Source organism: Pungitius pungitius, chromosome 15 (genome assembly GCF_949316345.1).
Source record: "Pungitius pungitius chromosome 15, fPunPun2.1, whole genome shotgun sequence".
NCBI classification, from domain to species: Eukaryota; Metazoa; Chordata; class Actinopteri; order Perciformes; family Gasterosteidae; genus Pungitius; species Pungitius pungitius.
Window position 1 is genome coordinate 4,362,755 of NC_084914.1, and position 12,462 is coordinate 4,375,216.

The 12,462-nt window shown below is 43.4% G+C and overlaps 1 protein-coding gene across 1 annotated transcript; it reads left to right on the forward strand.

The window, feature by feature from the left end:
• The first annotated feature begins 307 nt into the window (after window positions 1–307).
• LOC119208696 (pituitary adenylate cyclase-activating polypeptide type I receptor-like) lies at window positions 308–12,347 on the forward strand. Its single transcript, XM_062557847.1, has 12 exons — window positions 308–335; window positions 4,801–4,908; window positions 6,227–6,327; window positions 6,954–7,051; window positions 7,242–7,374; window positions 7,457–7,610; window positions 8,337–8,397; window positions 8,545–8,614; window positions 9,474–9,568; window positions 11,337–11,466; window positions 11,947–11,988; window positions 12,160–12,347. Exons 1-12 carry the CDS (start codon window positions 308–310, stop codon window positions 12,304–12,306), a joined length of 1,167 nt encoding a protein of 388 aa, XP_062413831.1. The 3' UTR covers window positions 12,307–12,347.
• The last annotated feature ends 115 nt before the right edge of the window (window positions 12,348–12,462 follow it).

The window sequence follows — 12,462 nt, forward strand, 5'->3', positions numbered from 1 at the left end:
CCCGGGGGGGGGGGGGCTGCGCTGCGTGTCTCCGCGTTACTCCTCCACTTCATCAGAAAGTATCCCCCCCCCAGAACCGCAACACCCCTCCGCGGGAGTAAATGACCTTTAGCGTTTTCCGCGCCACTATTAATTAGCACCGACGACCGCGAACACACTGGTGCAAAAGTTGTCCCCGGCCTGCTCATTAAGCAGATAAATGTCTGCTGGGGGTGGGTTTCGCTGTCAAAGTGTGTGTGTGTGTGTGTGTGTGCGTTTGTGCATCCGCCACCGTGACCGTCGACCCACGCAGGTTTGACACGAAATCATGCGGAGCCACGTCGGAGGGGTTAAAGGTGAGACTTGGTGAAACAACGTCAGGCACCGGCGGCGGACTGCGAGTGGTAATGGGCCCCAGTAGCCGTCATACGGAGCGTGGCGCTGTTAAAAAAAAAAAACGTTCAAACTACGTAAAAATGATACGCCGAGCGTTGCTGGCCACAGGCCCGCTTTGCTAAAACGATGAATCCTCCCCATCTCCTTCATTGCTTGGCAGAGAAGACGGTAAATCAGCATTTTTACTCTCAGCCAGCAACAAAAAACGGCTCAATTTCATGTCGAGTAAAAAGATTGAGAGAATCCACTATTTATCGCTTTTGTAAGGCAACATGCCGTCACTGTGTCAGGATAAGCTGTCCCTCGATGGGCTGTTCCTTCAGCTAAGACGCCGTCTATGTGCACCCTGCTGTGTGTTTTAATTCGTGCGTCAACTGATGGCAAATAATACCACGCGATAATGACATGGTGTCTGTTGCACTGTGTCTCCCTTTCACAGCCAGCTTTGCATCGCATTTTATTGGCGTTTTAAAGCCACCAATGAAATGCCGTGTTCCCGCTCACTTCTCGTGTCCTCACGTTGCCTGTGCATCAGGGTCTGTGCTGCTACAGGCCTGTGTGTGTGTGTGTGTGTCCCACATGCCAACGTGCATCTCTGCCGGGAAATACGTTAATACTATTTGGAATCAGTTTCCTCTCTTTAATCAATGTTTGTCATTTACACGCATCTGTATAAACCCCGGGGCAATCCACCCCACCTGCTATCTGCTTGATCAGTTTCCCTTCACACCAAATCTGACATTCAGAAGTCAACATATAATTCTGATATTTTAGGAAATTACAATATTGGAAAATGAAATCTCTTAATCCTTCCAATTAGCTCAGGAGAGTTATGCAGTCGTGTTTAAACACGCTGTACCTCATTTTGAACTGCAAGCTTATAACATCCTTCCATTTCAAGCCTGTATTTTACTGCCACAATGGATTTCTACCAGTGCGTGATGCCTTTATGAGGGATTAATTATGGCTTAGTTGGTAGATAGTTTGGATGTTAAATAAACATCTGTATTTATAGCAGGCTTAGTGTGGCCACAAATAATTTCAAGTTATACGTCTCATTATGAAAGGAAACAACCTTTTACGGCAGATATAATGCCTTTTAGGTGCAATGCTCTACAGGCTAAAACACACAATATGGGGTTGTAAAGCACTATCTGGGAAGTTAATGTAGATTAATTCATGGAAACAGGAAATTACCAAGAAATGTTTGGGAAAATGATAAATAAACTACAGGACCCGACTCAATTTGAACCAAATCAAAAACAACACAATAAAGCACACATGCAAAATGGCTACTCTGGATTAAAAGGACTAAAACCTGTTTTGTTTGCATGTGTCTTGTTTCTCGGTTGTTGTGCCCAAGCAATCCCTCCACCAAACAGTATCAGACCTCCATAATTGATATTTTAATCTGGAAGAAAAAGGTCAGTTTAAATATTAAAATCCTCTTTTTAAACATGTTAATAAATGGAAGCTCACCAAATCAAACACTAAATAAAGCTGGCCCCCTCTCTCTCTCAGGTGTGTGTCACTGCGGGGAGAAAAGCCCAGGTGAGCATCCTGCCCCCCTTTTATAGACTGGGTCCCTGGGTCCTAGTGCTAGACCAACCTATTTTTAGTTCAAATGTTCCAGGAACTATTGATTATGCAGAAGCCTTTTCTGCCTTAACCCTTCTGAATGGCTTTTGTAAATATTTTCTATGAGATTACAAGCTCCCCAGAGCCTCAGGCGATCCCTAAATATACAGTTGTAAATGTTTTATACTTTAATTTCATGCTGCACTGGCTCAGACAAATAATTAATTTCCTTATCTATGATATCACACATATCTGTGTTTTTTTTTCTTTCTTTTCTGAGACAAGGTGGAAGAGGGTTCAAGTTTTTTTCTTGTGCAGACTGAGAGAACAGCTCATTGAGTTTACAATTGATGGAAAGACCAATGCGAGATCAACAAAGTGCATTTTGTCGTCCCTCAGACGGATGTTTAGCATCAGGAATTCGAGTCTGACTCAGCCTGACAACAGGTCCTCCGTGAATAACTGCATCCTTCCGCCTCCCAGGGTGACGTTGGTATCGTGACATACTGTTTGTGAGAGCACCTGATTGGCTGCAGGTGGCTTTTGTGAGATGAGGACAAAGGAGAGAAGGAGAGGATAGTCGAGGAAGCACGCTGGCTTTGTGATGAAATAAGGTACAGAGAGAAAATGTGTAGTTCCTATAATTCACTGCTCTGTTTCAGATCAATGTTAACTCACAGTGGATTGCGCAAATGACCTTGACTCTCAATTGTGATTAGTTTTATTTTTATTTATTTTCATTGATGATAATAGCAGGCTCAAAGTCTTATGAGTCAAATCGCTTTGTTACATCTTCTCAGCGTATAAATCTGTGGATGTAAAATCTTAAGTTCACGATCTGCTGGAGTTGCTGCAAATCTTCTAGTACGATTTCAATTCAGTAACAAATAAAAGGGTTTGAAATCGTCAAATCTATTTATTTCATAAATTATTATTGTACAAAAAGAAAACAATTGTCATTTACATTTCAGCCTTGAGGACGGATGAAGAAAAAAAACGTATATAGTTGATGTGATGAAAAAATATCATTACGACCGTTAAATGTGTATCAGATTTACTGCGTCCATTCACCTGTTCGGTCCTTTCAAACCTTTCGCGTTGCCTCCCGAGTCGGTTTGCCCTTTGATGTGTGGTTGTAAACCAGTGAGCAATCAGGTGCATTTAGAATCTGGGACATGGATAGCGGAAGGAAAAAACACAATGTGAGGGACGGTGAGCAAAAGCTTTTACCTCAGTTGATTGAAAAAAAAAGAAAAGAAAAGAAGAAGAAAGGCAAGGACTGAGGATGAGAATGGGATGTTATAGATTTATTAGGTCAGCATCAGCAGGGAAACTGTCTTTTTGGATACAAGAGGAGAAATACGTGACTACGTAGTCCGGTCCCTTGTATGTCCTCCAGCCGTGGTGGTTGCTGTCGGTGGATGAAAGACCTGAGGTGGTCTTAAATATTCCAAGCCTCCTTTCAATAAATGTAACAGCAGGGAGTCGGTGATGCTTTGAGAAAGTCATGTTTCGTACAGCAAAGTAAGGCAGGAACACTGTAAGAAAGCGCAGCGTTTGACTGATGCACCAACAGAACTGAATATTCTTTTACTCTGTGATGTTCGGTTACTTTTCACATGCTGCGAAGAACAGCAACGTTCTATCTAAGCGGCTCATGCGAATCCATAATCCTCCTCGTTACGAGCGTAGAATATCCCTCGATTATCCAGGGGTTGTTCCAGTGTGTAAAAACACAATATTGACAACAAACTTGCAGCCGCATCATTCTCGCGTAAAAGAAAGAAAATACATGGCCGACTTATATACCGTTGGTTTTACGTCCTCTGAGTCAGACCGAAAAGCCTTTAACACCAAGTACAGCTGAGGCTGATGGGAATCTCCAGAAGGGGATGTGAATGTCTGACTCGGTAACAAATGAGCAGGCAATCCATCAAATGGATTTCACTCAAACCCACATCCACTTCAATGCTAAGTCTGTGGGAATGTGATGGTTATCCATTCAATTGTGGTTGAAGTATTCGTGTCAAGGACCAAAATGGCGGCACAAGTGACTGACCAACACTGCGATCCGTAGACACCACCACCCGTCAGAAAAGGCGCTTTGTCAGCACTCACCACACAAGAGACGTCCCAGAGGCTCCAGCGTCGAGAAGTAGATGCAGTTTTTTTTTTTTTTTTTTTTCAAGTTGTCTTCTGAAGAAATGTGTGTGACAAGTTCAGCTTCAATCAGCTGACATTAATGTGATGACACAGAGCCGACAGGAAGCATTTACCCTGCGGGAATTAGATTTGAAAGGAGCCAAGTAATAAAATATGCAAATGCAGAAATGCCGTACATGTATGTTGATTACTACGGTTAAAACTCAAGGTTCAAACACATGATGTCATCCTGACTTTTTAACTTATATTCTATATTTTAACCCATATGTCTGATATTTCATTTATTTTAATCAATGTGTGTTCTCATCCATTTGCTTAACGTTTGTTCATCGAAATTAAATAAATGAAAGAAATACATTGGCTTTTACTGTAAATCATTGTAAAAGACAACGGTGCAACAAGATGGACTGAAATTAAATGATTGTAGAATCACTGGCATCCGTTAAATTGCTTCTATCAACTATCACTCAGGGCATTGGTTTATTTGTTATAATTATCCCCATTACAATTGTTATATTACATTTCATTGTTTTGATCATTCATTACTTTCTTTTTCTAACATTTTTGTTAAATTTTGTTCAATCACGACACTGATTCTCTGAATGCATTTCCCTCGTTGCGTCCTGAGGTGTGTTATCATCAGTAATATTAAGTTGTGCTGACTGGTCCTCCCTCGCTCTGCAGGATGTAACACGGAGTGGGACGAGATCGGCTGCTGGCTGACAGCTGAAGTCGGGCAGGCAGTCAACAAATCCTGCTCGGAGGTCTTCCAGCATTTCTCCAGCGATCAAGGTTGGCTTCTCTCTGTGTGTTCGTCCCAATCTCAACAAACGCAGGAAAAGAACAGCTCAATTTCCTTCATGTAATCAGCAGAGTATAAAATTCCATGTGCAAGTCCCATTGGCCCACAGCTAAGTATAGTTCTGCATAATAAACGCAAATGCAGGATGGAGTGGCTCTGATGAAGGCAACAATGAATTATTCATGCATGTTTGTTGGCAAGAATATATATAAATATATGTATACAGAATACTTGTATATGCCCTGGGATGTTTGTGGCGGACATGAGGATTTGGAATCTTGTTTGCAGGGGTAACATTTGACATTGGTCTGTTTAAGGATTTGTGTTTCAAGCCAATGACACCAACATGAGACAGAGTCATGAATATATAGAGTTTTGTTGAGTGCTGCTTTTTTGAAACATTGGAAACTACTGTGAAGACAAAGACACCCATGAGTTTGATCCCCAGTTTGATCGGGATCATTCAGGAACATTGTCCTTTCCCTTCTCTCCGTGATGGAAATCACGGCTCCTGATTAAATATGAATTGCAGATCTCTCAAACAGACCGGAGTCCTTGCTTCAGCCGCGTAGTCGCCAGCTTTATTTCCTGTTGGCTCAGCTCAGGGTGAATAGAAAAGAAGAAAAAAAAACCCCTGCTACCACGCAGGCTTATGTGGCTGTGTTCAAACTGTCCAGCTAAGGCCTGCGTGCACATTTAGATCTACAATCCTACCAGCGGTGCAGGCAGCCATCCAGCTGACAATCATCTCACCCGCTGTTGCTAAATGGACTTTTCTGACTGGAAGCACTAATGGAAAGAAATGGTGCAAAAGAGGAAATATCAAGGGTAGCAGGCCAAATGTGCACAGGAAGTAACGATACATCATTTATTATGGATCCTGGAAAACTACTTTAAAGCAATTTGAAGCAGTACAATCTTTGGTTTGTTTTGCACAATATCAGTGGCTTCCGAATTGTAGGATGCATCAGTCGTGTTACTCTATTAATGTAACATGTCACATTATCCCCGATAACCCGTGTGCATGCATTGTGTTCAGTTAATTACCCAAAAGGAAAACATGAAGGGAATTTATTTATTGAAAAAACACAGCAACCTTTTGCATAGATGCATTAACTTTATTGGGGCTCATCCTAACAAATGCATATTCTTCAGAGTTACTTATTTATGACAGCACACCATATTTAACCTCTTTAATTGTATTGGTGGAGTAGGTTGTGAAAATGTCTGTGGATGAATCACTTGAAAGCCGTTTGACCCCCCCCCCCCTCTGCCCCCATGTGTCCTCCCCGTCCGCTCTCACACCAGGGTACGTCTACAGGAACTGCACGCCTCGTGGATGGTCAGAAGTGTTCCCCCCCTACGACCAGGTCTGCGTTTTCAGCGACGACAGCGAGCAGGAATCCGAGGTACATTATTTATCGAGTTCCTGCTTCCTCCTTCTCCCTCGCGTTTTCCTTTTTTCAGTTCAGACCTCTTTCGAGGTTCACTGCAAAGACAACACTCACTGGTTGTACTTTTGTTCCAAGAATACGTGTAGACAGGTGCGTTTCAATGGCTTCTCGTAAACTACAGCAGAAAGTAGATATCAATCTATCGATAATTGTATTGAACTTTTCATTTCATTCACCATCTTACAGTACAGTTAGCAATATTTTATTTAAGTAAAAGCGTTTCAAGCAAAAACCCAAATCAATTTGAGTAAATGTACAAAAGTATTATCATCAGATTATTCCAGTACCAAAAGAAAAAGTTATGGTGAAATGACCCATTTGAGAATAAGGTTACAGAATACAAGAATAAATTATCATCAGATTATAATTAGTCATTTTAATGTAGCAGCTGTTAAACATGGGCCTAATTTGAAACTAGTTTATTATTCAATCTAAATTCCTCCCTAATTTTCTTTTATTCAAAGTGACATCATTTATAAGTGTGCTGTACCACTATTTACACTATTTAGTGTGACATTTCACATGAAATATTTGTATATTATTGTATTTATATACACATTGTACCGTTTGTCTCTCCGCAGACGAGTTACCTCTCCACGTTCAGGCGGGTTTACACCGTGGGCTACGCCACCTCGCTCATCTCCCTCATCTCGGCCATAGTGGTGTTCACCGCCTTCAGGTGAGACCGGTGCTCACTCGCCAAAACATCTATGCAGGTTATTGACTTGAGCGTTAAGAAATAAATAAATGGCTACTTCAGAGACGATCATATAGCAGGAAGACGCCCCAACAGACGCATGCACCCGGATTTGTTCACAGGTCAAGAAAAAAAAGGTCAAATAAAACATGTCCAGCTGTGCCTCTTTCAGGAAATTCCGCTGCACTAGAAACTACATCCACGTCAACCTCTTCTCCTCCTTCGTCCTGAGAGCCAGCGCCGTCTTCATCAAGGACACGGTGCTGTTCGCCGACGAGACTCTGGACCACTGCTCCGTGTCCACGGTGAGCGCCGGTTTAACCCCGGCGTCAGACCCCGCCGCCTCCGTCCCGCTGAGACGACATTGTTCCACTGCGTCCCCTCTAGACGGCGTGCAAGTCGGCCGTGGCTTTCTTCCAGTTCAGCATCCTGGCCAATTACTTCTGGCTGCTGGTGGAGGGCATGTATCTGCAGACCCTGCTGGCCCTGACTTTCGTCTCTCAGAGGAAATACTTCTGGTGGTACATTTTGATCGGATGGGGTGAGTAGTGATGGCGGAAGAGGTCATCACGAGTGACGATTAACCGCATTTCTTGGGGAATAAATGTGTCGTAGAAAGAAAGAAAGAGACTGCAGCTTTCATTCCTCTTATAGGAAATATTACGAAAAATCTATCTCACCACTTGGTGAAAGATGTGGGTCCTTTTTAACAATTTGTTATTTTTTAAATCTATTCCAAAATCTTTCTTTGCATCCTACTGACACTGATACAGAGGCGGTGTTATACACACACTAGTTAAAACTATTTTCTTTTGTGACCAGAGGCTTTGTTGGTTGTCCATCTTTTTGGAAGTTTAAGGTCAAGGTCTCTGTGACCTCACGTCCGTCCCAATACTTGTGAACGCAACATCTAAAAAAAATGCCTCCAGGGAAACCCTTCAAATTGTGCACAAAACCTCCTCTAAGACAAGGGACGGACTGATTACATGCGTAGGGTCTGACCCCCCCCAACACACGTTTATGGATAAGAAGACAAATGCAAATGTTTGACAGGGTAAAATAATGACGTGAGGACATTTCTGAGGCACGTGGTTGTACGTCGCAGCCTTCAGCAGCTCTCCAGCTCTCTCTGCTGTCGCCTGCAATATGTTATCAACATTTACATAAAAAATGCAGTACACATGTGAGTTGGGGATTGAGCATTTGATTCATTTGACTTGACACACATCCAGGGAATGAATCATTAATCTGTGGTCTTGCGTTGCAGGGCTCCCATCAACAGTTCTTATACTTTGGGTGTTGACCAGATTCTTCTATGATGACAGAGGGTACGATTTATCACTTATACACCAAAGCAGCTTGTGTTTTCTCATAGCTTAACTGCCATGGTAGTATTGTACCGCGGCTGTGTTAATCATTTCTTCCAGTGTACTTTGAATTGAGTGTGAAGTTATTTTAATGACTTGAAATTGCAGTTGCTGGGACGACACAGACGACGTTGCTATTTGGTGGATTATTAAAGGGCCGATAACCGCATCGCTGCTGGTGAGTGGATGAGTTGACCTGTCTAAAACTCATAGGACAAAGAGCCCTCGATTTCACACAACCTCCTGCTGACTTTTTTATGTTTATCGCTGACATTGTAGAAGGTGGCAGCATACTTGATCTCATGCTAAAAGATCAGTCAAATCGTACATTCTTCCTTTTGTTACGCCAACATAACTTGGTTTGAATGCTCAGCTTGGACACATTTCGGCAAGCAGGAGTTTACCCACGTTTCCCTTTTAGAATCCAATTAAGAGCAGAAACACTATCATGCACTCGGCTCGAGAAGGCGGTTTCTAAAGCAACATGAAACGCAACTGTGCAACAATATTTCAGCGAGCCAGCTAATAAAAGGCTCCTTGGCCAATTTTTTCCCTTTTATGTCATGATTTGTTCTTCTCTACCTCTGATTGACCTTTCATTGAATGCTTTGTTGGTGATCTCTATGCATGACAAGTGAGATGGTTTTAAGCTTGGAGTAAGAACATCAGGCTTATCCAATCACAGGCAGAGCAGGTTGGATCCCGCCTCCAGAAGAAAAAACAAAGACACCCGATATGCTGTAGGTAGTAAACCAGTTTACAGACATGCTAACAGTAGTTTATGCTACACCGGCTCAATTCCTTGCTTTACACGTTGCGTAAACATACCGAACCACCAGTTAGAATCAAACACGGTTCAGTATTCTAAGAGTCAACGGCTAATATCTCAGCCATTTTCTAAACTGTATCTTATATTATACTTTAATGGATAAATGGCCTTTTTAAATAAGAAGTTTGTTTTCTTCCCCCCCGGTGTGCACATGTTTGGATGCTGTAATATGCGTGACTGTGCGTACGTGTGCACGTTTCTCTTGCAGATCAACATCGTCATCTTCATCAACGTAATCCGGATCCTGGTTCAAAAGCTCCAATCTTCAACCACAGCGGGGAACAATGACACCGGGCACTTTATGTGAGTCGCGGCTCGCTGACGCAAACCCACGACATTTGTCCTTTGCAGGCTGCCGTCGATGGCGACATTGGCTCCCTGCTGGGAGGCCACGATTAATGTACCACTGATTGTGAAGGGAAGGGAGGAGTAGCTGGTGCACATCACGCCACGGCTCACTGAACAACTAAAGAGAATGATAGAGAGCAATCTCTGTACTTGCTTTATTTAACGCGGAGTGTGAAAAACGCAACGCAGTTCAATCTTACACTAAAATATGCTCCGGTAAAAGAAAGATGGAAAAGATTGAGTGTAAAACTAGACGTGTATTACTGAAGTGCAATCTTTTATTGTGGGTTCTATTGAGATTACATGGGCAGGTCCTTCCTTTGATGTTTGCCTGCAAACAAACGGGGCTCAAGATTCAAACCAAAGTTGAGTCGGTGCCTCTTGAACGAAGGAAGAGAGAAAGAGACGGCTGCTTATTAAGGTACCAACGTCGAAGAGCAGACAATGCTTCATATGTGAATGTGTATGTATATGTGAACCTCGGGGTCCAGAATCCCTTTTTTTTTTTTTTTTTTTTACCTGAGTGAATCCTTCCTTCCTTTTGACATTTGGCTGGTTGAGATTCCAGCTCGGCTGAATGAATGCGGCGCATAAAAATAGCCCCGGATGCCAGAAATAGACGTCTCCTCCATCGCCGCGCGACAGGATCGTTCCACCGGTTCAATCCATGTTTCACGCCTTCAAAGGCTTGGTCTCTGTTTTACAAACTTCAATCTGATTCTTGAACACAAAAGCTCAAATCCTCTCACAGGCTTGAAAATACTCCAATCTTAATCTTTCAGCGGCCTGAATGTTATTTCGGATGAGAGGGATTTTTTTTGTTTTTCCACACAACCACACATAAAGCTTTGAATCTGATGTCCTCTATAGGTGAACCACCCGATTGATCTGTGATGGATTACGGCTTGAATCTATCGCAAACCCCATGACTTGGAGGTGGAGAATTATTGCAACTTCATGTAAACACAATTTAAATAACATTTGCACATCATCAGCAATCTGATTTGAACTCAACTTTGATGCACAATGCATCAGGGTTTTGTATTTTGACATTTGAATCTACTGATGACGTGTTGTTTTAAAAGGTCACTTTGATTTGAAATCTGCCACATCTGCTCACCTTCAGTGGAATAATGCACTCTGGCATTTAAAACTAACGCTGATGAGACCGACACTGATGAAGGTGAACATTTTAAACTGCGAAAAGCTATTAGTACATATTCAGATTGTTGTTGTCGAGATGATGCATCTTAATTTAAAGCTCCTGGAAACCTTATAGTCTTCATGATTTGTCATTAACATTATTTATTCATGAGCAACCATCAAAACCAGATAAAACAAAACAATGTTAGTTATTTTCTTTTAAATATTTGAACCCTCTAAGACGTAAAGCTTTGAGTCAAGAGAACGAACCTCCAACTGTCATCCCATTATAATTAATGCTGAATCCTGATTGGTGCATTAAAGCATGTGACGTCACCCGTTTCCAAAATAACCCCCCACCGACTCCCAAACCGTAACCCTCAAGAGGATGACTGAACCCAAAAAAAGGAGCAAGGATGAAACAAAGAAAAGAGAAATCCCCGATGGGGAACAGGCAGGAGAGTTGATGGAGAAAATGTCTTCCTGGTGGAGCTCCTTGGCTCCACATCTCCTGGACCGTTTGTCAAGCCCCCCCTTTGCGCCTCCTTTTTTTCAGTCCTTTCTCACCGCTTTCCCACAGGAGACTGGCCAAATCCACGCTGTTCCTCATCCCTCTGTTTGGGATGCACTACACGGTGTTTGCCTTCCTGCCCGAGAACACGGGCGTCGCGGCCAGGCTCTACATCGAACTGGGCCTGGGATCCTTTCAGGTACGCAGCGGTGAGGACGGGGGGGTCAGAACAAGACAAGGGCAAAAAAATCGCACTAAACGAGCTTCATCAAAAGCGAATTGCTTACAAGCGGGATGACGTTTGGTGACCGATGTTTTGTGTCCCTATTTAACATTTGACGGCGGAAAGGCGAGAGCTTTTCACAGTGTGTCTTTGCAGGGAAAACCGGGGCAATAAATAATATGAGTTACGGTCCTGATCCACGTTGTAGTGACAGGTCACCTCTAGTTTGAAATTAATTTGGAAAAACTCTTCAAGGTGGCAATTTTTTTTGTATCCATGAATTTGGCACTCACCAAGAAAGTCACCTGTTTGTGACCGCATATTGAAAAGGGATATTTTCATAGTCGATTCTTTTGAGTGTGAGAAAATGAGTATCTCCATTCTCTCAATACCTGACGAAACCTTGAACAGTTACTCTTTTGAGATTGAAGTGTCGCGTCTCTTTTGTGTTTGCAGGGTTTCGTGGTGGCGCTGCTCTACTGTTTCATGAACGGGGAGGTGAGAGGCCGTCGATTTTAACGAGCCGCGCGTGTCCTACACGGGGCCCACAGCGAGATAAATGCATTCACTCGCTTGTGTTGCTATAACGTCATCTCCCACGGAGTCTCCTTTTACTGTCTGAGATCACTCGCCTGCCTCTTGTTGATGCATCCGCGCGGTTCTCCGCAGGTCCAATCAGAGCTGCGCAGGTTGCTGTGGAAGTGTCGCAGTCAAAATCACCTCACGTCGGCCAAGCGAAGCGTCACCCAGGTGACGGTGGAAGCGCGCGGGGGCCTCAGGCGGCCTCCTTCTGCCGGAAACGTCTCCTCAGTCTGACGCCGAGGAGTCGCGCCAATGGTGACAACAACTCAAGGACCCTTCTGTGGGAGGAGGAGAGGGGGGGGGGGGGGATGAAGGGGTGGGGGGGGGGGTCGGCAGAGCGACGGAGGACGTGTTGGATCACGTCGGCGCGTCAGCAGGCACCCGCAGCGT